We start from the raw sequence: 22857 nt of genomic DNA on the forward strand, positions 1-22857 counted from the left end.
GGTGGAATTCTTTCCCATTCTTGCTTGATGTACAGCTTCAGCTGTTCGACAGTCCGGGGTCTCTGTAGTCGTATTTTACGCGTCATAATGCACAATCAACATTGTCCCAGATTATCACACTACTCGCTGAAGTCTCGGCGCCCTTTGCACAATGGTCATTGCATCGGACTATTGCATTATTAGTCATTCAAACTGCTCTAAGTGCTAGAGGACTCTGCATCTTTTGCACAATTGTCACAAATTTTTTTTTACCAGCTTTACCAGATTACGAGCAACCCTTTATTGTTCAGTGACAAATTCCTTGTGTGTTTTTTTGGACATACTTGGCAAATAAAGATGATTCTGATTCTGACAATGCGCCACACATTTTGAATGGTAGGCAGGCCAGTCTGGTACCCTCACTTTTTTACCACAAAGCCACGCTGTTGTAACACGTACAGAAAATGGTTTGGCATTGTCTTGCTGAAATATACAGGGGCGTCCATGAAAAAGACGTTGCTTGGATGGCAGCATATGTTTCTCCGAAACCTGTATGTACCTTTCAGCATTAATGGTGCCTTCACAGATGTGTAAGTTACCCATGCCATTGGCACTAACACAGCCCCATACCATCACAGATGCTGGCTTTTGAACTTTGCGTCCATAACAGTCCAGATGGTTCTTTTCCTCTGTCTACAATTTCCAAACACAATTTGAAATGTGGACTCGTCGGACCACAGAACACTTTTCCACTTTGCGTCAGTCCATCTTAGATGAGCTCGGGCCCAGAGAAGCCGGCGGCGTTTCTGGGTGTTGTTGATAAATGGCTTTTGCTTTGCATAGTAGAGTTTCAAGTTGCACTTACGGATGTAGCGCCGAACTGTATTTACTGACATTGGTTTTCTGAAGTGTTCCTGAGCTCATGCGGTGATATCCTTTACACATTGATGTCGGTTTTTGACGCAGTGCCGCCTGAGGGATCGAATGTCACGGGCATTCAATGTTGGTTTTGGGCCTTGCCGCTTTCTCCAGATTCTCTGAACCTTTTGATGATATTATGGACCGTAGATGATGAAATCCCTAAATTCCTTGCAATTGTACATTGAGGAACATTGTCCTTAAACTGTTCCAACTATTTTCTCACGCACTTGTTCACAAAGAGGTGAACCTCGCCCCACCTTTGCTTGTGAATGACAAAGCTCCTTTTCTACCCAATCATGGCACCCACCTGTTCCCAATGAGCCTGTTCACTTGTGGGATGTTCCCAACAGGTGTTTGATGAGCATTCCTCAACTTTCTCACTCTTTTTTGCCACCTGTCCCAGCTTTTTTGGAACGTGTTGCAGCCGTCAAATTCTGATTATTTGCTAAAAACAATCAAGTTGATCAGTTTGAACATTAAATATCTTGTCTTTGTAGTGCATTCAATTAAATATAGGTTGAACATGATTTGCAAATCATTGTATTCTGTTTTGATTTATGTTTAACACAACGTCCCAACTTTATTGCAATTAACCACAAGGTGTTTTCTCAAGTTAGAAGTGGGCTGAAATGTCCACATTTGGGCAGACAGTGCCAGACAAATACTACAGTGCATGAAAGCTGTTGTTTATCTTCGTCTCGGTGTAAACACGAGTCGGATTGGGGCAAACAGCGCCCGATGCGGAAGTCGAAGTCGTAGTCGACACAGATGTCGCACATGAAATAGTTGATAAATAAACAATAATTGATAAATAAAAGTAGCGAGCGGCATTTTTTTATTGTAACGGAATAAAAGTCCCGTTTCTTCTTAACATAAAAACTCGAGTAAAAGTAAAAAGTATATAGTATTAAAAGTACTCTGACAAGTACAATTTACCCAAAATGCTACTTGAGTAAATGTAACGGAGGAAATGTAGCGCATTACTACTCACCGCTGCTAATAAGGCAGCGATCATAGCTTCACCATAACGTGTTGGCTGTGATTCATAGGCACCTGCTATCATCAGAAAATGTTAATTACAATAACGCTGGACGTAACGCTGTGATTTCGTCTGCCCACTTTGGGCTCGGGGGTGCGAGTTCCCATTCATTGTTGCTCGCAGCTTTAATTATGATTGCATTCTGAGTCAGACTGCATTGAAAAGGAAATATTTTCTTTGAGCTCCTATCACATGGGTAAATTAGCACAGATGTAAAAAAACAGACACACAGTTGCACTGACACTTTGATCCATTTGTCACGGCTGTATGAAGTGCGTGTCAACGCAGCCAGCGGGAATGCAGATGTAAGGTTAATAGATTCCAATCCTAATTAATCTAGTATCATAAACAATGTGACCATAATAAGCTTTGAATGAATGGAAGTCTTGCTCTCGCACCGAAGCAGTGAATCAGGCAATGTGACCTAGAGGAGAGGGAGAGTCTGGATGGTTGGTGTTTACAGGCACAACCACTTAGTTCCTGAAATGATGAACAATCAGTGGTAACAAGAGGACTATTGAGTCAATTTATATCAAGTGTTTGCTACTGCATGGAAATGAAGGAGGCGTCTTTTGCAAGGAAGCAGTACACATTATTACCTCCAGTGCCCTAGACAACAATAATGCTATTACATTGATTTTTATTATCCCAACTTCATTGGAATTGGGGTTGTATTTACTCAATTTAGCTCAGGGGTAATATACCAGGACCCAAAAGAAGAGCCTGCCATGGATAAAAAGAAATATGCTGTTGGGAGTATTCACTGATCTTTCATACAATAAACCATGACATATTAATCACTAAATTAGAACAATATGGAATTAGAGGACTTTCTGAAGGGTTACAGTTACTACAGGAAGTAATTTGTAAAAATGGGTGAATATCAGTCAACGTGCTCGGACGCAGTGCGTGGGATGCCACAATGGTCGGTGCTGGGTCCAAAATTATTTATCATGTACATCTGCTAGACATCAAAATGACTCAAATGAATTATATTTGCAGACGAGACAAACATTTAAGGCAGGGGACAATTTACAGCATCTGTTGGATAGAATTACTTCAAAATTCTTTCAAATTAAAAACTGGTTTGACAGAAATAAGAAATAAGCTTAAATTGGACCAAAACAAAAAGTATGGTATTCGGTAGCAAAAAATAAATAAATAAATAAATTAAAAAAATCAATAAATCATCAAGCACGAGCACAGATAGAAGGGGTTGTTTTGGAAAGCGTGGATAAAATCATATTCCTTGGGGTGATAACAGTATATGACAAATTGTGCTGGAAGTCTTACATAAAATACATATGCACTAAAATATCTAGACGCATCTCTGTAATGGCCAAAGTAAGACACTTTTTAGACAAAAAGTCACTCGACACTCTTCTGTTCCTTGGTTTTACTTTACCTCAATTATTGCATAGAGGTTTGGAGCAACGCATATAAGAGTTTACTACATCCAATCTTATTAAACTAAAACTATATTTAAAAAAAGAGCCATTAGAAAAGTCCATTAGGTATGTTATATTGAACACACTAATCAACTATTTGTAAAGTCTAAAATCATATTAAAAATAGTGACATTGTGGAATTTAAAACAGCACAAGGTCTTTAAAAATCAAGGAATAATCTATTACAATGGAATTCAGAGAAAATGTTTCAAGAAAGAGAGGAATAATAACAGAGAGGAATAAATTAACCGATATGGCAAATTTTAGGATCCAAAAAGTAAGAACCACAATTTTAAAAAATCTGCATATCAAATAATGGAGCGAGACTATGGGACAGACTGAGTGTGGAATTGAAACAATGTCCAAACATCAACCAGTTCAAAAACATAGACAAACCAATGACCTTGACAAAATATGAAAAGTAGCAGAGGTGGGTATGTCACATATGTGCAAGTGGGGAATAAATCAATAAAAAAAATAAATCAAGCAAGTTGAGTCACCACTAAATTTCAAGCAGGTCGAGTTGGTTTAAGCAAGTCAAGTCCCCATCTCTGGAAAGTAGTATCAATAGAAACGTATATGAAATGAAATCAAACGTACTTATAGCACTTTTTAGAGATTACAATGCAACACAGGCAATTAAAAGAGCAAGCAATATAAAGGCACCCACCCATGGCAAGGCACCGAGTACTGTATTTTCACGACCATAAGCCGCACTTAAAAGTCTGAAATTTTCTCCAAAATGGACGGGGCGCCTTATAACGCTTTTATTTTGCAGGTGGCTTTTGCCTGGAGTTGGCGACCTATTACCGTAATGCCTAATATGAATAAAAATTTGTGGCGGCTGGCTTGACTGCTACTTTACGAGTGGAGGCTGGCTTGACAGCAGTCGGAAATGGCACCTACGAAGAGACACGCTTACGAAGCACCGTTTAAACGGCAAGCTATCAGTTACGCGGAGGAACATGGGAATCGAGCAGCCGCGAGAGAATTCAAGGTCAACGAATCCATGGTTCGCAAGTGGAGGGAGCAGGAAAACGAGCTTCGCCAAGTCAAGACGACGAAGCTGAGTTTCCGCGGAAACAAGGCAATGGATTAATGAGCAAAGAACAGCCGGGAGAGGAGTCTCTACAGTCACCATTCGACTGAGTGCAATAACTCGGAGCTTGACGAAGCTTGTGGATGCTTGGGCTAACTGTTGTTCGAGCTTTCGTAAAAGCCGCCATCATTTCTGAGGAGCCGCACGGCAACGAGACGGACTCCGACACTGACGAGAGGGAACCTGGCGTGTTTGATGGGGAACTTGCCCAGCTGTTCATTTCGGATACAGAAGAGGAGGACTTTGATGGATTTGTGGATGAGGATTGATCCAAAAAATAACGTGACTACATTGTTAAATACGTCAATAAAGTACAACCGAACTCAGTTTTGCTCCCGCTGCCTTTTTAAAAACACACGCTAGTATTTTAGCGTGCATGCATGCTATCGTATGTTTTACTTTGCCTGCGCACAATAATACGGTGCGCCTTATGTATGTGTTAAATACAGAAATAGACCCCATAACTGAGACTGCACCTTTTAATACGGTGCGCCTTATGGTCGAGAAAATACGGTAGTCACTATTATTATTTATATTATTATTATTATTATTATTATTGGGGACAATACAAAACCTATGTTTATATGTATAGTAAAGAGGTATAGGGGTTTTGTTTGTTATACTTGATCTTTTATCTTTTCTTATTAAAATCCAAGACATTGCTGTTAGTAAAATAATCATTCATATTAGTGTATATAGCCATAAGGATATACATGTGTGTGTGTATATATTTCAGATTTATTATTGCTATTATAGTATCATATTATTATAGTACCATATTGATGTTCTATAAGATAAGGAAGGAGAGATAGGGGTCGGAGAAAATATGTTTTACTTCTTCCTACTCCTTTTCGAATATGTATATTTATTTTTTTGTTCAAATATTGTTTGTTTTGTTGTTTTTTTTATGTTACTTTTTAACCTGTTGGAAATAAAGAATTCAATTCAATGTTGACTAATTGTGACATAATTTACCTTAATATGACCGCTTATTACCTTTTTTTTTTTTTTTTTTTTTTTTTTTTTTTTTTTTAAAGTAATTAGGTAATAAGTACTCACATGTGAAGACGACCAGGACAGCGCGGAGCAGCAGGTCGACGGCCATCTTCCAACGCTCGGACACGCGAGCTACGGCCGACGGGATGAGGATCTCGGCGGGGACGTAGAACTGCAGGGCGAACGTGATGAAGATGCCGAAACAGTAGAGCAGCTTGACGGCCTGGTAGGTCCTGGATAACGACGAAAGTGAGCACAGGGTACAATACAGTTCAACAAAGAACTGGTACACTTAGGTTGGGAATTACAAAGTCACTCAAATTTCTCAACCACATGAAAAGAGTGCAAAGGTTTAGAAATAAACGCTTCACTGCACTGGTTAGTTTCTGATGTTTAAGTGGCACAGGAGGTGTGTTCAAAAGTATTCTCAATGCTCTTAATTTGCTGTCTCGCTGGTGTTACCTTTTCGAGGCGCTATACAAAATAAATCCCAGTTATTGACATTATTATTAGGAAGGGCGTAAGTGAACTTAGTGCTTTTGTTTCAAGCTCGCAACTCCACGCCAGCGCAAACAAGCATGTGAGCCTTCAGTTAGTTCCGAAGACATTCACTTTAAGACATTCACTGTACAACACAACACTTTTTATACAAATGTCTCTCCTGATGAAATATGCAGATTTTTTATTTTTTTTTGTCATACTGACCTTCGAATCAAGGGCCGGCTGTAATTATGTCTGTTCCTTGTTAGAGAACAGAAAGTTGTGCAAAAAGTGCTGAATTATTAAACCGTTGGACTTGTGAAAGGTTATAGTGCAAAAGCCGAACATCCCTCTTTTTTGCTCGGTGTGCATGTTCAGCGGCGCACTCAAAAGGTGCCCAGACCTCTCAAAAGCACCAGCGTCTGTTTCGGCCCCCGATAAATGAGACGGGAATAAACGTAGGCCATTGTGATCAAGTCATCTTACCAGCAGTTGGGCAGGTTGAGGGTGATGCTGCCGCCGATGTCGGCGCCAAAGCACATGTACCCGATGGTGCCGAGACTGATGTAGAGGAAGGTGACGATGCCCATTCCAAGGTAGAGGACCAGCGGGAAACTCTGAGGCCTGTGCATCTTGTTCTCCAGTGGAAGGACCTGGAAACAACAGCGGCAACTAGATGTCAGTGTTTGCAGTTTGTGGGTGTGTGTGTGTGCGCAAACGTTTCTTCAAATACCACTCCAATCCCTTCAAAGGCAAAGATGGCCGTCCCGAAGAAGAGCGGGTAGTCTTTGGCTCGGCCCACAACCGGAAGGTCAATGGGGTATTTGATGTGCTGGAAGAGAAAAACGAAAGAGAATAAAGATACTGTTAAATTGAACACACTAGCCTCACTCGGGACTTGGAAACCCTAACTCAGGCTTGAAACCCTAATTTGAAGCCATAACCATTGTTTGACAACCAAACTAGACTTTACGCCGATCTGATCGGTGTTATCGGTATCGGCCGATAATTAGCATTTTATGTTGATCGGCTTTCATGTCATAAGTCGCCGATCCGATCAATGACGTCATCGAACGGCTCCGCACAAGACATTAAACTCTGCGTCTTCGTCGCCTAGGAATCCTAAATCTAGTTTATTTTTAGCCGTGTCACGTGTCTTGTAGCGCAGTACTGTAACTATCTGACAGCCAAGTTTTTTCAATCTTGTTGGTGAAAAAACACATCGTCGGTGTGGGACTATTTTGCGGTGTCTCAGACAAACAACACCCAAGTTATTCGTAGTCTGTGCGCAACTGAAGTACGTCGTGGGGAACGTCATCTAAATGCTTCAACACAACAAATTTGATCGAGCACCTGAAGAATGCACACGAGGAGCATGCCGCGTTCAAGCAACGCAGCGTGGGGGGGAGAAAAAACAAAAACAAAAACTACAACACCCGTCCATATAGCTGGGACAGTGAGAAAGTTAGAGTAAGCATGTCATTAACGGTATGTATTCAAGTCATTTAATTGAAATTTAATTTAATTGAAATCCAGGCTTTAAACCCAAACTAAAAACAAGACAACGTGATTAAATACAGTATCAGATGGGGATAACTATGGGCGAATTAAATAGGTCCCTGAAGCTCATGAATTGACACGGGACGGAATGTCCCCCGCTTCCCCCGGGATGTTAGAAAAGTTCTGCCAGAGGTGGGAGTTGAAACTCCTTCTGACAGGGGACTCCCATGGGAAGGGAGACCCACGTTGCCTCTTCGGGCTGTGCCCAGATGGATGAGACCCAGTCACTAGGGCGAACGCCATCAAGTCCCACCTCCAGGCTTGGCTCCGGAAGGAGTCCCAGTGACTCGCATACAGGTGAGAGAATTTTTTTTCCAAATATTTTCCTCATCATAGGGGGTCTTTGAGCTGTGCTTTGTCTGGTCCCTCATCTTGGACCTGTTTGCAATGAGTGACCCAGCCGGGGGGCATAAATCCCTAGACAATGTAGCTCCTAGGATTACTGGGACACACAAACCCCTCCACAACGAGGTGTACCCCGGGTTTTTCCTGTTATAAATATTCAGAATCTTTAGTTTTGGTTTTAAAGCTTAAATGTGGAAGCGAAAGGCCATTGATAAGACAGCTTTCATTGAATAATTGTAAATGTACTATTCATGTATATTACAGGCTGCAAAAAACGTCTCTTAAATTCCTTTGGGATTTACATGTAATCTGTTAAAAGAGGAAGAATTCCCTTAGTCATTCAAATGTTCAAACTACCGTAATTTCTCGTGTATAATGCACATTTCCATCCCCAAAAAATTGTCAAAAGTCAATATATGCGCATTATATACATGGGTATAAGAGCAAATGGAAAAAAACGTTCACATTTTATAAATGTATGCCGCCATCTAGTGGTTATGAAAAAGCTGTACACTTTCATTCGAAAATGCCACTGCCATATTCCAATATGGCAGGGGTACGTATGACTGCATATATGTACAGTTGTGCTCGTAAATTTACATACTGTGGCACTGTATGACTGAACAACCACCATCATTAATTTCTTTATGGTTATGTTTTGCCAGAACGGTGGACAACTGGTCCACCTCACAGTTCTGGGGACCGGCCGGCCCCGCCTGTGTGGAGTTTGCATGTTCTCCCCGTGCCTGGGTGGGTTTTCTCCAGGCACTCTGGTTTCCTCCCACATCCCAAAAACATGCGTGGTAGGTTAATTGGAGACTCTAAATTGCCCGTAGGTGTTATTGTGAGTGCAACTACTTGTTTGTTTCGTGTGCCCTGCGATTTGCTGGCGACCAGTTCAGGGTGTACCCCGCCTCTCGCCCGAAGATAGCTGGGATAGGCTCCAGCACGCCCGCGAACCTTGTGAGGAGAAGCGGTATGGAAAATGGATGGATGGATGGTTATGTTTTGTTTAATGATAATGCTTGACCGTTTAATTTGAATACCATTCAAATAAAATTCAATGAGTTTTGCCTTGTCCTTCATGTTTTCTTTAAAGAATTGTAACCATCTTACAAATTCTGCCTGGGTAATCAAACATATGAGCACAATTGTGTTTTATAATTTACAAAATAAAAGTAGGGCTGTGAATTTCAAAATAAGAGCAAGTAAATTAAGGAAAGTATTAGGAGTTCAAATAAAGTGCTTAACTTCAGAATAATTATTTGAAAAAAAAGTAACAAAATGCAGATAATACTTCATGTTTTGATCACGAGTAGAAGCAAAATCATGCATTGTAAAAATGCATTATATATAGGTAGAAGGGGTTTCCAGAATTTTTAGGTCAAATTTGCGGGTGCGTATTATACATGGGTGCGCATTATACAAGAGAAATGACGGTACTCGTGATTCACCGCCTGAGCCCAACCACCTTACTTTAAATGTCAAAGTGGACAAATAGGTTTAATGCAAATATCTGGCAGGCATATCTCTTTTACGAAACTTGTACTCATGTGGACTACTCTGTGACGTGCCAGCGCAGTACAAGTAAAAAAAATAAAAAGCTCTCTACCATGATGGAGTAGAAGTAGATGAGGACCAGGCTGGCGGCCATGACCAGGTTGGCGATAAGCGAGAGCGGCGCCAGGTACTTGAGGTTCGGCGTGAAGACCAGTAGGATAAAGGCAGGCAGGAAGCAAAGCATGTAGAGGCGCGAGTCAAAGCTGGGCACCAGCACCTGTGTCTGGTTGCTGCCGTTCACCTGGCAGTTGAAGGTGGTGGCATTGGCCGCTTCCACCACCTGCCAAGGAAGGAAAACGACAGAGGTGTGAAAGCACTTAGTGTACTTTAAAATCCCTGTCAAGTGCAACCAAGTTAAAAGGTTTCGCCTTTTCCAGTGCGGTGCCTCTAAAAAAATAAATAAATAAGTTACAAATGTGAAAGAACAAATTAAGAGCCAAGTCAAAAAAGGGTACTAAAATGGTAAGTACTGTACAATGCCTGAAGAGGGATGATTGAAAACCCTACTTAATTGAGACCTAAACTTCAAACCCTGATTTCAAACCTTAACTTGAGATCACTAATCCGGATTTGACAGTCTTGAAACCTTAACCCTAATTTGAAACCCTAAATAGGCCTTAAACCTTAATTTGAGAGTCGAAACGATTACGCCCTTTGACGTTGTGGTTCCACAATAAGATGTGGACAATGTCTGAAGTGGCCTGAAAACAGACAGGCACCGCCATCTAGTGGCCTTCTTCTGTAATGAAAGACCACTTCTATAAATCCTGCATGGGCTTCAAGTGCAGTGCGAAGCGCAGTCGTCAAAAGTTCACTGTGGCTTTACTTCTCAGTGCAAACTCCAAAGAGCCGAGCCGGGATTTGAGGCCACCGGTCGAAGAGCACAGTGACCATAGATAAAATGGAGGTTACTGTAGTTCATGAAAACTGTGTGTGTGTGTGTGTGTTACCTGCTTCACATTGTCACTTAGGAAGACAAAGTAGACGCAGCAGAAGCCGAGCTGGGTGATGATGAGAAACAAGTTGACTGTCCGTCTAAGAGGAGAAAGACACACAGGCAATGATTACGACATGCTTACATAGGTGGAGAATTTGTTGCAATAAACGCAAAAGCTGTGTAATGATATGGTGGCGGAGGAGTTCTATCATTTTTTCATTTTTTAACCTACTTTCCCCACTGTGAGTGTCTCCTGAGCCACGACACATTCTCCATGCCATACTGGACTGCCTCGCCATACGTCAGAGACTGCCTGTTCATCCTGAAACGGAAAAATCTTTGTACAAAGACATTTACGCAAGTCACACGACAACCTTTCGCACTGAGCTGGCGCAAGGGCTGGTGAGGAGCTTGATCCAAAATTAGCATCGGTTCTTTGATCTTTCACTGGAAAAGTAGCCACTTGGTGCTAGGAAAAACTACAGCAAGACTAGCAGCAAAGCGACTTTTTGCTGGTCCAGAAGGAACGAACTGGTCAAGAGTCAAGTTTGCCCCTTTCACCCTGAGCTGATTCAGGACTGAAATTAGCACAGGCTCTTTTGTTTTTGTTATCTTAAACGTAAAAGCAGCCACAGGTCCATGGCGTCCCTGATGCCAACATTCAACGGCCATTTTGCGTCAAGAAGTCCGTGAACCGCAATTGTGAGCTGCTTTGTAAACAGAGATGCACACAATTTAGTGTGCTGTTGAAAACTGAACAAAACAACTCTGGGATCAGCTCAGCGTGACGAGAGGAGTCGTGAAAAAGTGTGTTGAGCTAAGCACTACAGGAGCATCCTGGACAGGCCGTCTCTTGGCCGTGGAGCGATGACACACTACACTTAATTACGGTTACGATTTACGAGACAAACCACAACTAACAAGGATGAGAGCACAAAATGCAAGCAAGTTGAGAGCAGAGCTTACTTTGCACTGAGGTGGTGGGAACAGTCGACCAGCACCCTCATACAGTGGACTGCGATGACGCCCATGCACAGCAGGCTGATCGGACCAAGCTGGACACACACGCGACACGACACGACACGCACAGAGAGACCGAAGACATTTCAAAGGACCTATTTGAATAACCTGCAGTCAACATTGTAAACATTTTAAATCCCTCTTTACTCATTTGCTAAGGTTTATCAAGAGGCTCACTTTAGTATCTTTTCACTGTCTGAAATGCTCATGTGATGCGCTGAAATGGGGGAGGGGTGGGGGGGGTGCATCACAGGTTCTTGCATTGCAAATGTCCCGTGATCAAACCCGGAATTGAGGATAGCGGGCTCCCCGTCCTTGTAGCGTCAATAGGATTCCCACATAGTTTCTAGGCAGGACACGCCTCACTGCAACATGATTGGCTGCTGCTTCGTGGGAAGGGCAGGCTAAGTAGATGTAAGGAGATGACCATCCCTAACATGTATCACATTTGTATTAAAAAAAAAAAAAACATTGTTATGCTTAGGTTTAAGGATAGGGTTGGGGCTTAAGGCGCATAAGGATGGGTTAAGGTTAAGGTTAAGATTAGGGCGGGTTAGGGTTGGTGGGAAACATTAACGGCGCCACACTTAAGTCACATCTTTTCCTGTCTGGAAGAAATAGGGCGTGTTCTACAGGGATACAACAGCCAATCACAGTGCAGCGGCGCGTGTCCTGGAGCCAGTAAAATTGGATCAGGGCGTGTCCTGCCAGGAAACCATGTGTGAATCCTAATAACGCGTCCGTGTATGCTACGATAACTAGCAGAACTATAGCTTGATTACATGATGGTTTGAACCCAAACTTGCTTCTAGTATATAATATTAGAATATTGTTGTTGTTGTTGTTCGCAGGGCGCTTTGAATCCCAGCTCAGACTGTCCGCTGTCGAAGTGTCCTTGGGCAAGACCCGGAACTCTAAATTGCTCCGAGTAGGCCCAGTAGCGCCTTGCATGGCCGCAGCCGCCCATTGGTGCAATGAATGTATGCCTGAATTGGGTGACTGTGAGCCTCCGTAAAGCACTTTAGGCACCATGATGGTGTAGATAAAGCGCTAGATACAGTAAGTGCACTCCATTTACCATTTTTCCTGATCAGAAAACATCCGTCAACGGGGGCGTGAGGGGATTGTCCGAGTATTCGATGGAAAGATCGATAGGATAATTCATTCTAAAATATTCAACAGTGACTCAAATGGTAGCTTCAAATCAAACTTCCTGTGTATTTTCGGGCACGGCTTCCCGAGACTTTTCTTTTGTGCGTCTTGTCATGATAGACATGCCTACATGCCTGTTGGCAAGTGAGACAGGCTTTGGGGGTTGAATTCAAAAGGCGGCTCACCACCAGGCCTGCATTCTTGACCGCCAAAGGCAGACCCAGCAGCCCGGTGCCGATGTTGCCCTTCAGCAGGTGGATCAGAGTCTGACAGAAACTGCACAAGGGGATAGATCAAGTCACAAAGTCACTCCCGCGGAAGAGAATTAGTCTTTTGGCGGCATTTCTACGTGGCTACGTACGAGGTACCGGTCCGCGTGCCGATCCTCTCGTAGTGGCGTTGTGTTCTTGAGGGTCCTGGAGGGGAAGGACACAGAGCATCCAGTTCGGATGGGTTTTGATCAGAGAACAGAGACCCTGCAGAGGGGTGAGACGACAGACCTCAGCAGCAAATCATGCCTCCACTCTCCTCTATTGTATAATTATATTACAAATAATATAAAATCAGTCTACTACTAGTGGTACGTGAACTCAATGCTTGACTACAGTTCAGCTGTATTTAACTTTTTAGTCCAATACGTTTGCATTTTATGTTTTTTTTTGTACTTTCCAATACTTTAACGCAGTGTGAATGTTCAAACTGTATATAAATGTGATTCACAATTTTATTTCGTTAACTTTTTAGGAATAAACACTGCCTTGTTTTTGATGAACACTTTGGCCTACTATGGTGCTGTATGTTAAGGATGGTGGTACTTGGAGGGCTAATCATTTTTTAGGTGGATCTTGGTGTCAAGATTTTGTGAACAACTGATGTAAAAAGTAAAAAAAAAATAAAAATAAAAATAAAATAAAATAAAAAAAATAAAAATGAAAAATAAAAAAAAGAGTTCAGCGTTTTAAAATCAAAAATGTTCCCCATAGTTCGACTGTGCAGGCAAAGGTCTGGACTACTCACCCAGCCTCAACCCCACAAATTTTGGGGGATTTCTGAGCCGCAATTCATTGAATTTATGGCTTTAATCATGGCAAACGCAAAATGGAAGTTTGCTGATGAACGCGTTTTCTGACCGCTGGCTGTCTGAGCGCTCAGGCGTGACTCTTGGCTGCACAGAAAAGGGAAGTGCGCGCTAGCTGGTGTGAAGGTGATAAAAAGATGATGTCAACAGGGATGTGCGATCGTCATGTGAGATCTCAAAGGCTCAAGTGAACCAGAGCCCCAAAAACACGTGTGGTCACATGACACTGCGGTCACATGACCACCAGGGTTCTGTTTTTCCTTCACAGGCACTCATTTTAAAAGTGCGTCAATGTAAAACCGCATAGAAGTTATATATGCTATATGACGGCATGTACAAGACAAGCAGTAAAGTTGTTCAACCACCCCCGGGCTTCAGTGCGCTTCTTATTACTTATTAAAAGCAAAACGACATGTACTCAAAATAATCCACAAAGTCAAAGGACCGCTCGCTCAAATTTGAAGCCAACCTGGACCTGTCATAAAATGAACACCATTATTCCTGCAGTTAGTTATTAATGACCACCATCTTTGCAGCATAATCAAAACACAAGCAAAAAAATGAAGTGAAATAATCCACAGTCAAAGCCCGAGGTCCGCTCGATCGCGTAAAAGCCCGACATGGACGAGTCACATAATCAATGCCATCGTTGAATGATAACAAAAATCTTGCGTCATAAAAATAAAAGGAACAAGTCAAAATAAAGTCAAACGCAAAGGTCAGCTGCCGAATGATAGGAGTAATGTTAACTGTCACCACCTTGTGTAATAGATATCAGCGTAACGAGATGAACCAAGCCAAAAAGGCAAAACCTAAACTCAAATGCATCGCAAGCATAACCTGGATGGGTCGTATAATAAATTCCATCGTTCCACGGATTAGCTATTAGCGTTAGCCACTGTCTTGCGTAGAACTACTCGAAATAATCCAGTCAAAGCCTAAAGTCTGCTCCCTCACATCCCGAGCACATGAGCATGCTTTTGTTTTTGTTTTCATCAATTTGGATGTTAAAAACAAAATACTTTTGTGGCTGTGGTTGTCATGTAGCCAACGTAGCCTCAAACTAAAGCCAGTGCTCAGAAGATGTCACACTTGGGGGGGGGGGAGTTAAAAACGTAGCAAGCCGCCGCGGTCATGTCAGGAGGCATGACGTTCACTCGGGCCTTGACTTCCTCATTTTCAAAGTGCAGTGTCCGACCTTTTAGCGACACCCGCTAATTATCTCCATTCTGTAATTGTACGCTCAAGTCCAAAAAGCACACACAGTTCAATAGGATTCCTAGTAGTGCTTTATCTAAACATGTCAAAGCTATGGCGTCTATCTAGAAACAAGGATTACATAATAGGCCCGACGTGTCCGTGGACTTGGTCCGTGACAGTCAACATGAGCTCCAGCGTCTTATTCTAACTGGATAAAGTCAGCTGTTATCAATACAGGAGTTGGCGGGAAGCCAACGCAACTACTGTACATCTGGCATGCAAACAAGTGTGTTGACTCAGGGAAGCATGTTTGCAGTTAAGATAAAGGTAAACATACTTTTTACTTTAACCCCAAATAAGTCGTGAAGAAGCAGGGACAATTTGCCTCTAAACATCTTAGGGCGTGGTCCCCCCCCCCCCAAAAAAAAAGAAAAGACAAAAAGAAAAAAATTGGGGAAAAAAAAAAAACCTATAGGTGAATCCGCAGGTGCCAAACCGCGAGTGCGCGGGTGTCAATTGTATATGTATCATTTTCCCGATAGATAATGATGTTTTTGGAGACATCAAAGACCATTTAGTCTTCAATGAACTCCCCCCACATTTCTGTAAACGTCAAAGAGACTGAAAATCATTTTTCATACCTTCCCCTCGAACATCATCGCTGGAGGACATCATGTCGCGCGGTGCGCCTCCCAACCTCTCGGCTGCTAAAAGCTGAACGTCAGCGAGTGTAGCATCGACGTCGCTTGACTGCGAGGAAGAAGACAAATGTAATGAATTATTATCAGAATCATCTTTATTTGCCAAGTATGTCCAAAAAACACGCAAGGAATTTTCTAAAGTATTGTTGTTCTGAGAACATCCAGGACTCATCAATGCTGCATTTGCACAAAACAGGGCTTGAAAGATGCGCACACAACTTTATGTGGAAAAATATGTGTCTCATCAAAAAAAAATATATATTTTTTTTTTTTAATTGACGGGACAAAGTGCACGCATGTACAGAAACTCTAACCCGTGCGTATGCACATTTTGGAGACAAGGAAATTTAGCCACACATTTGGTGAGGTGGCAAACTGAAGCCAGATTTTATAATCATGCCTCTCACAGGTCCAGTTTCACTAAATATCATAATAATCACAATAACATCAATGTCCTACAGCTGTGCATACGCGCAGTTTGATAGGTATGATTCTTTTTGTTTTTTTGTTTTGGGTGTACGCCATTTTCAACTTTTGTGCGTACGCACACTTTTTGATAAATGAGATAACTTTTAAGAAAACGACATTTTTCAACATTAATCTGTATTATTCCATTTAATGTGACATTTTAAAAGACAAACATATAGAAACGTACAGCGTATTTCCTCCCGGTAGGACTTTTGCGATGGTGAGTAACTCCCACAGAAGGGCAAAGTGTCTTTATGTTAAACAACTCGGCTCATCGCTTTTATAACGCAATAAAATCCCATCACGTTACGCCCATTTCATATTAAATCAATGACAGTGTAGTCTGCTAGACATATTTAAAGCATTTGTCAATAAAAGGGAGTTGACATAACGTTTAATAGGCTCGGTGAGCAAATATGAAATACGAACATTTCTTAACATGATTGCAGCGACCACTGTTAGGAAAGAGACCGGTGACTAAAATACTAAACATTTCAAACAGTTCGAAGTATCCGATAAAAATGTATTTCGCATTATCACACAATTATCAAACGCCGATAGTAGACGACGTGTTGTGTAAATCAAATCTGCTTTGCCAGAGCTTTGCGAGAGCCAGCAGCTGTCAGATGCGTCGCTAGTCGCTTTGTTGTTGTTTTTGTTAAATAGCAGCTAAAGGGGTTGCAAAAGTTACTCAATATAGCGACAAAATCGTTAAATCACCAACACTAGAGTAATGTCCTCCTAAATGGTTTGCGTCTTCTTCTCGCTCTCTGTCGCTTGGTCAATATTTTGCTTTGTGTTGCAAGCAAAAATGTTAGTTAGGAGTGAGTTTCCGCCACTCGGGTGAAGTGAAAAAAAAAAAAAAAAAGACGCAATTAGGTACTGCAATGTCTTCGCATGTGGGCAAGGAGAGCCGCAGTCGCCAATGCACTTATTTTTTTTGACTGAATAGGACAAACAGTCAAAACACACAAATACAAAATGAAAACACTGGCAAGGAGCTGCTGTAGGCCACAATTCACGCCAAGAATCTCACACGAAGAGTGACCGGCCAAACCGATTCCAATTCCTGATGTCACTCACTAGGCCACGCCTCTTAAAGGCACACTGCCAACATAGTGCGTACAGTTATTACACTTTCTAAACCAGTTTCATTCTTAACATTATCTTTTATGTTTATAAACAATACGGTGCCATTTTCCTTTATTAAAAAAATAATTCAATAATTAATTTCAATTGGGAAATCGATTTGATAGTTACAAACTTGGTCACAAAACGAATTTAACTTGTAAAGCCACCGCTGTAATTAACATTTCAAATGATAATGCTGACTTGTTTTTTTTTTTTTATTTATTTTTTTAATCACCGTTCACGAGTGCACCGAACGCGTTTTCATCTGTGACTGAAGCTCCAAAACCAACCTGGAAAAAACAAAACAAAAAAAGCCCAGCCGGACCCGAACCGCAACGCTGGCGTCCCTGAAGAACTGAGATTATCTCATCCTTTCAACCCAATCCGGCAGCCGAGAGCCTGTCGTTGCACATTGCCGAACACTCCAATGTCATCCCTCTGACGGGCTCGAATCCATATGGACGCTGCGCGTTTACATCCGTGGCAAGCACATAAAAAGAACGCGACGCGGGTGATCTAAAAATAGCACTAGTGACGACGAATTACGTGTAAACGACCAAATAATAGCGCTAATCTAAACCTGTTAGGCGCTTGACGGCCATCAGAGAGCGCAATAAGAAATACATCAAACTAGCTAGCCGACGTTAGCCATCTTTGTTTCCGTCAACACGGAGCGCTACATACAAAAGTCCTATTTGGGGGGGGGGGGTTCCTACCTCGGTAAAAGAAATGTTCGTCTCTGTCGCCCCTCGGTGCGCAGCTTCTGGGGTGCCCGTTAACGTCGCCAAAGAGCTTTCGTGCTCATGTTGCGGTCGTCGGTGGCGAGAAAGCCCGGTGAGAATGTGCGCCTGCGTGCGTGCGTGCGTGCGTGCGTGCGTGGGTGCGCGCGCCTGCGTGCGTGCGTGCGTGTGGCTGTCACTGAAGAGGGCCAGTGCTGGCCAGCCGTCAGGTCACGTGACACGAAACCGGAAACAGACACCGGTGGACGCGACTCTCCTGTTGCCATAGAAATGTTTCTTAAACCGACGGCTTTATTCATGCGTTAGGGCAACAAACACGTGTCATTTGAAATGGAAATGTGCCAGCCTCCCCTTAACATTTGTAATGTATTTTTATGAACTAAAATTGCACTAATTTAATGGAAATGTATGTTGTTGTTGTTGTTTATGTGAGCTGCACTTTCGACTCCAGTTGCAGTTGCGTTAATGAGTCTCCTACATGGAAAAGTCAGCACAATTTTGCTGACATATTTTTGTTATACGTCTAAATACAGTATGCATTCTAAGTTTTATCAGTCCAGTATTGCATTTTAATTTCGTGTTTATACAAGTATTTCCGAACTACTTCTTTTCCCACTAAATATAACTTTTTTCTTTTTTAAATTTCCCCTTCCGGGATCCTCACTCCAGGCAAGACGCCGCATTCAACTTTTATAATAGCATTTATTTTATTCTAAGAATTATTCATGTAGGTCAAATTAGCTTGTGCTAATTTATTTAATGTGAATATTTTAAAATAGTTATGGAAATAAATACAATAAAAAATAAATGTGAACTAAAATACCCATGAGCAAGTAGTCTTATTTTTATTCAGATTACTTTGGCAGATCTGTTTTTTTTTTTTTATTAATTCTATCCTTATAGCAATGTAACTAGCCAATTGCAAACACAAGATTTATCTTTATTTTTTGGTGGGGGTGGAATGCTGTTTTGCGGCTCAAATCTGGCATAATACAAACACCTCCATACAATCAAGACATTCAAATGGCAAATGAAGAAAAACTATTTAATCGGGGTCTTTATTTGCGCATGTTAGAGAGAGTCGAAAAGCCATTTCAAAACAAATTCTCCGGCCCAGCGAACACAAATCCCGACAGAGTACTCTACTCCTCTTACAGAGAACAAACACATACAACTCACAAAATTCCATTTGTAACTGATAATAAATAAAAGACAGGATATTCTGGATCATTCACATTGGGAACATGCAGTTCTGTAAATACAAAAAAGGGGGGAAAGAATAATGAGCCAAAGGTTGATGTAGAATTCTAACGATATTCCTTCAATACTGCATCGGATGGTGTGGATATGTAACGAACGATCTCACGTTTATTTCGGAAAATCCTTTCACGAGCTAAAATGTCCACTGAAAGAAACAAGCTCTCATTCAACGATTCCCAACCGCAGTTGCCATTCATATAACAGAATCGCCTCATAAATTCTTCCAAATTTCACACTGAAAAAGTACATTTGTGAGTTAACAGTAATCCCCAGCTAGATCAAAGTTCACTTATCACGGTCTCGCCATCGTGCAGATAGAACCAACGTTTCCGAAACGTTTTTTATGCTTGCGCATTTGTTTTGAGCGACATCGAGAGTCGGAGTTGCTCCTTCCAAGTGTTCTCGTTATGCGTTTCTGCCTTTGACTGTTTGAATCGGCGACTGTGGCTCTTCTTGCCCACATGCCCGAACTCCTTCACAACCGTTTACTGCCACCGACGAATATATTCGTCAAGTACGCTTTTCAACGGGGAAGCCGGTCTCGTCCGTTAAATTCAGGTTTGTAAACCACTGTGATGACTTCACAGATGCCTTGGATTGCATCACTTTGAATTTGAGATCGGTGCAGCTTTGGAATAGAAGACGATGATGATGATTCGGGGGGTGAATCTCAGCTTGTCACGTCAATTAGGAGGGAGAGAAATGCCAACATGTTGAAAGTCGGACATGTTTAGGCACCTCACACTCAAACAAAACATGCTTCTGTAAGCTATCAACAGTCTGTGTTGCAGTAGGTAGCGGAAAGTGGAATGGAAAAGGCATGCGGAAAAGCCACGAGCCATGCCGTGAGTAAGAGCTTTCTCGGTTTTGTATCAGTAAATAAAAGATTATTTTGCCATCGCAAGCTCTTTCTCAGTCTTGTTTTTGTTGTTTGATAGTTTGTGGTGTCACAAAAGCAAAAATACATTAGCGGCAAAGTCACTGTTTTGCTTGACATGTTTTTTCAGCTTTTTGGTTAGAAATGACCACTACAGAAATGTAAAAAGGTCGATTTATTTTTTTTTTCTCTCTGGTGAAATCAGAGATTCGATTCATTTGGTCGGTTTGATGCTTGTTACGGAACACAAGATGTTGTGGGTCTTGAAAGTTCAGTCCAAATGCTCCAAACTGGCTGGCAATATAGTAGGTTCTGCTTGGAAAACAGCTGGCAGTGAATTCATTAATAGTGCCATTTTTTTGGGGGGGGGGGGGGGGGGTCACTTTATTTGAGCAGCAGAGTATATGATGCAAGAAATCGACCGAGCGATGGGTGGTAACCCGAAAAACTCGCAAATAGGGGCACTACATTAAGGTACCACTTTACAGTACTTTAAGAACCCATTAAAAAAAAAAAATAATTCCAAATTACGGCGTGGGGACGTGAATGATGAACCGCGATGTAGCGAGGGAACACTGTATTGTCTGTTAGTTTAGCAATGGGACAAGACAATGACACGAGCTCGTGTCCACAGCGATGATTGTTCACAGTCATGTCGGGGTGATGAGCGGGCGCCACTTCAATGTGTTTGTGTTCAAAATATCAACGATTCCCTTGGTTGTAGCTGCGGGGGACCCCCAAAAGAAATTGCTTTTAAGACTGCTTGACCTTGTTCTTCTCCTGGTCGTTGACGTGCTGCTGATGCTGCGGCTGGCGCTCCTCCCCGCTCTCCTCCCTCTCCGGCCGCTCGTCGCCCTGCCGGGCGACGAGCAGCCGGCAGGTGAGCAGGATGCCGAAGACCAGCGCGTGGGCGTAGCGCTTGAGGGGGTCGCCCACCAGCTGGTGGAAGAACAGCACGGCCAGCGTGACCAGCAGCAGCACGAAGTTGGCCACGTCCTTGGGCCGGCCCGGGACCAGCGTCAGGACGGCGCCGCAGGCCACCTCCAGGGAGCCGATGATCTTGCGGAGAAGCACCGAGGTGACGCCCATCTTTTTCAGGCCCGGCAAAGCTTTGGCGTAGCTCTTGTACGCCCGTTTCTTGAAGGAAATCACATGGGACGCATTAATGAAAACGCTTGTACGGGAACATCTCAATAAATTGGTAGAAAAGTCCATTTATTTCGGTACTCATACTGGATATAGATTCATTCAAATACTTTGCAGCGGGAAAATTCCTGCCTAATTTCCACATCATTCAAATCATTTTCATTGTTTCTTGTTTGCTTTTTACGTAATATTGTCGTTTCCAGCGATGGGGATGTTTGGGTTTTGCTTTGCTGTGTCAAAGTCATTTGTGTCACAGGCCACACTGTAGTTACGCACTCGTCTCATCATTGTAGTACATTTACACAAGCAAGCGATGGATCACTAGTATTGGAATCAGAAGTCAAGGATAGTAGTTTGTTCAACTATTGTTCCGGTTTCTGTCAAAAAGGGTTTTGGTAACAAACAAAAACAATTGCTTTATATACCTCAACATATTTACGGCATCAGACAATGTGAAATTTTGTTACAGATTTTAGCAAGAATCACAGACGTTGACGCACGTTTAGTTTTTGCGGCCCACATAAAATGAGGCGGCGGGCCGGATATGGCCCACGGGCCTTGGGTTTGACACCCGGGGCTGTAAACTATAATCGGAGGTAGGCAGACTCGCCGAATATTGTACTCAAGCAAGTCTACTGCTCCTGAAGAATAATAGGACTGAAGTAAAAGTCAAAAAATGAGTCCTCTAAATAATGACTCGCGTGGAAATAAACCATTCAAGTTTGAGCGTTCTCATTTCGTGTTTGCGTTTCCGGCTGTCGGTCCCATTTCAATTGACGGCTGAGAGCGCAGCGGCGACCTTTATTATTATTATTTTTTTTTCTTCTTCTTTCTTCCTTTCCTTCACGGCGTACGCGAAGCGAGCTCGTAACTCGAATGTTCGCTCGCAACGCTCACAATGCGTAAAACTCGTCAGTTGGCTGTTAGTCAAGAGAGAGAGAGCGAGAGAGAGAAAAAAAAAAAAAAGCATTTTGTGGTCTAGTAGTAGCATTTAGTTTGTATATTGTGGCCATGTCGCGTCTGTGCTTCCACGTCTACCGGACAAGTCGACTACTGAATCAAAAACTGTAACCAAACAAAAAAAAAAAAAAAAAAAACTGTGGCGAATATGTCCGTTAAGCGTTTGCTCAATTGCCACGGATTTGTAAGCGCAACGTGAATAGTCCCCCTTTCCTTTGGACACATTCACGGCCTCGTTTGATAATAAGCACCAATATCGTCTGTAAAAGAGAGCGTTGAGCGGTTTCTTATTTAGGTCAGCATCCGCAGAACAATGGCGCCCCCACCATCACTCACCATCACCCCGCCACTCACCATCTCGCTGTACGCGTCTTTGCTGAGCCTCGGCGTCAGCTTGATGGTCCCCATGAAGACGAAGAACAAGCCGAGGGCGAAGGAGAGCGCCACGATGGTTATCGTCCTCGGGGAGGCCATGTTTGCACGCCGACAAGTCTCGCTGGGCCTGACGACGGATGGCGCCGATGATGCTTCTTCTTCTTCTTCTTCGTCGTCTTCTGCTGCCGCCGCTCGGCTGCCTTGCCAAACCGCGATCCCGCACCGACAACCTGCTCGTCTTCCGCGGGAGGGCGCGCAGCTTCTTAAAGGGACAGTCGCGTCATTTCGTGATAGTCGTATTTAAAGAAAAAAAAAAAAAAAAAAAAAAAGTGTGCCTACAGACTCAACCACTAGTCACTCATCCATCATCCATCCATCCATCCTA

At 42.6% G+C, this 22857-nt stretch overlaps 2 protein-coding genes across 3 annotated transcripts in view; both read right to left on the reverse strand.

Annotated features, from left to right (window-relative positions):
• Positions 1-18056, reverse strand: part of slc36a1 (solute carrier family 36 member 1) — a 26661-nt gene extending 8605 nt beyond the window's left edge. Inside the window, exons 1-11 of one of the 2 annotated variants that reach the window (XM_061787800.1) lie at positions 17831-18056; positions 15456-15564; positions 12898-12952; positions 12722-12812; positions 11331-11419; positions 10597-10686; positions 10378-10462; positions 9480-9707; positions 6696-6794; positions 6449-6615; positions 5546-5715 (exon numbers count right to left, since the gene is read on the reverse strand). In XM_061787800.1, the coding sequence (XP_061643784.1) occupies positions 5546-5715; positions 6449-6615; positions 6696-6794; positions 9480-9707; positions 10378-10462; positions 10597-10686; positions 11331-11419; positions 12722-12812; positions 12898-12952; positions 15456-15489 (1108 nt within the window). In that variant the 5' untranslated portion in view covers positions 15490-15564; positions 17831-18056. Of the gene's footprint in view, positions 1-5545; positions 5716-6448; positions 6616-6695; positions 6795-9479; positions 9708-10377; positions 10463-10596; positions 10687-11330; positions 11420-12721; positions 12813-12897; positions 13013-15455; positions 15565-17830 lie in introns of both variants that reach the window. The other variant, XM_061787799.1, reaches the window with a different exon arrangement.
• Positions 18057-18885: 829 nt separating this feature from the next.
• tmem35 (transmembrane protein 35) lies at positions 18886-22776 on the reverse strand. The gene is made up of 2 exons (XM_061787580.1): positions 22452-22776; positions 18886-21128 (listed from the first exon to the last, which is right to left on the reverse strand). Exons 1-2 carry the CDS (start codon positions 22569-22571, stop codon positions 20745-20747), a joined length of 504 nt encoding a protein of 167 aa, XP_061643564.1. The 5' UTR covers positions 22572-22776; the 3' UTR covers positions 18886-20744.
• Positions 22777-22857: the final 81 nt, after the last annotated feature.

This window comes from Phyllopteryx taeniolatus, chromosome 10 (genome assembly GCF_024500385.1).
Source record: "Phyllopteryx taeniolatus isolate TA_2022b chromosome 10, UOR_Ptae_1.2, whole genome shotgun sequence".
NCBI lineage: Eukaryota > Metazoa > Chordata > Actinopteri > Syngnathiformes > Syngnathidae > Phyllopteryx > Phyllopteryx taeniolatus.

Bases quoted from the DNA above. Each gene is read 5' to 3' on its own strand.
- tmem35 (XM_061787580.1), bottom strand. From the start codon at position 22,571: ATGGCCTCCCCGAGGACGATAACCATCGTGGCGCTCTCCTTCGCCCTC. The intron at 21,129-22,451 runs GTGAGTGGCGGG...ATTTCCTTCAAG, and splicing joins AAGACGCGTACAGCGAGATG to AAACGGGCGTACAAGAGCTA.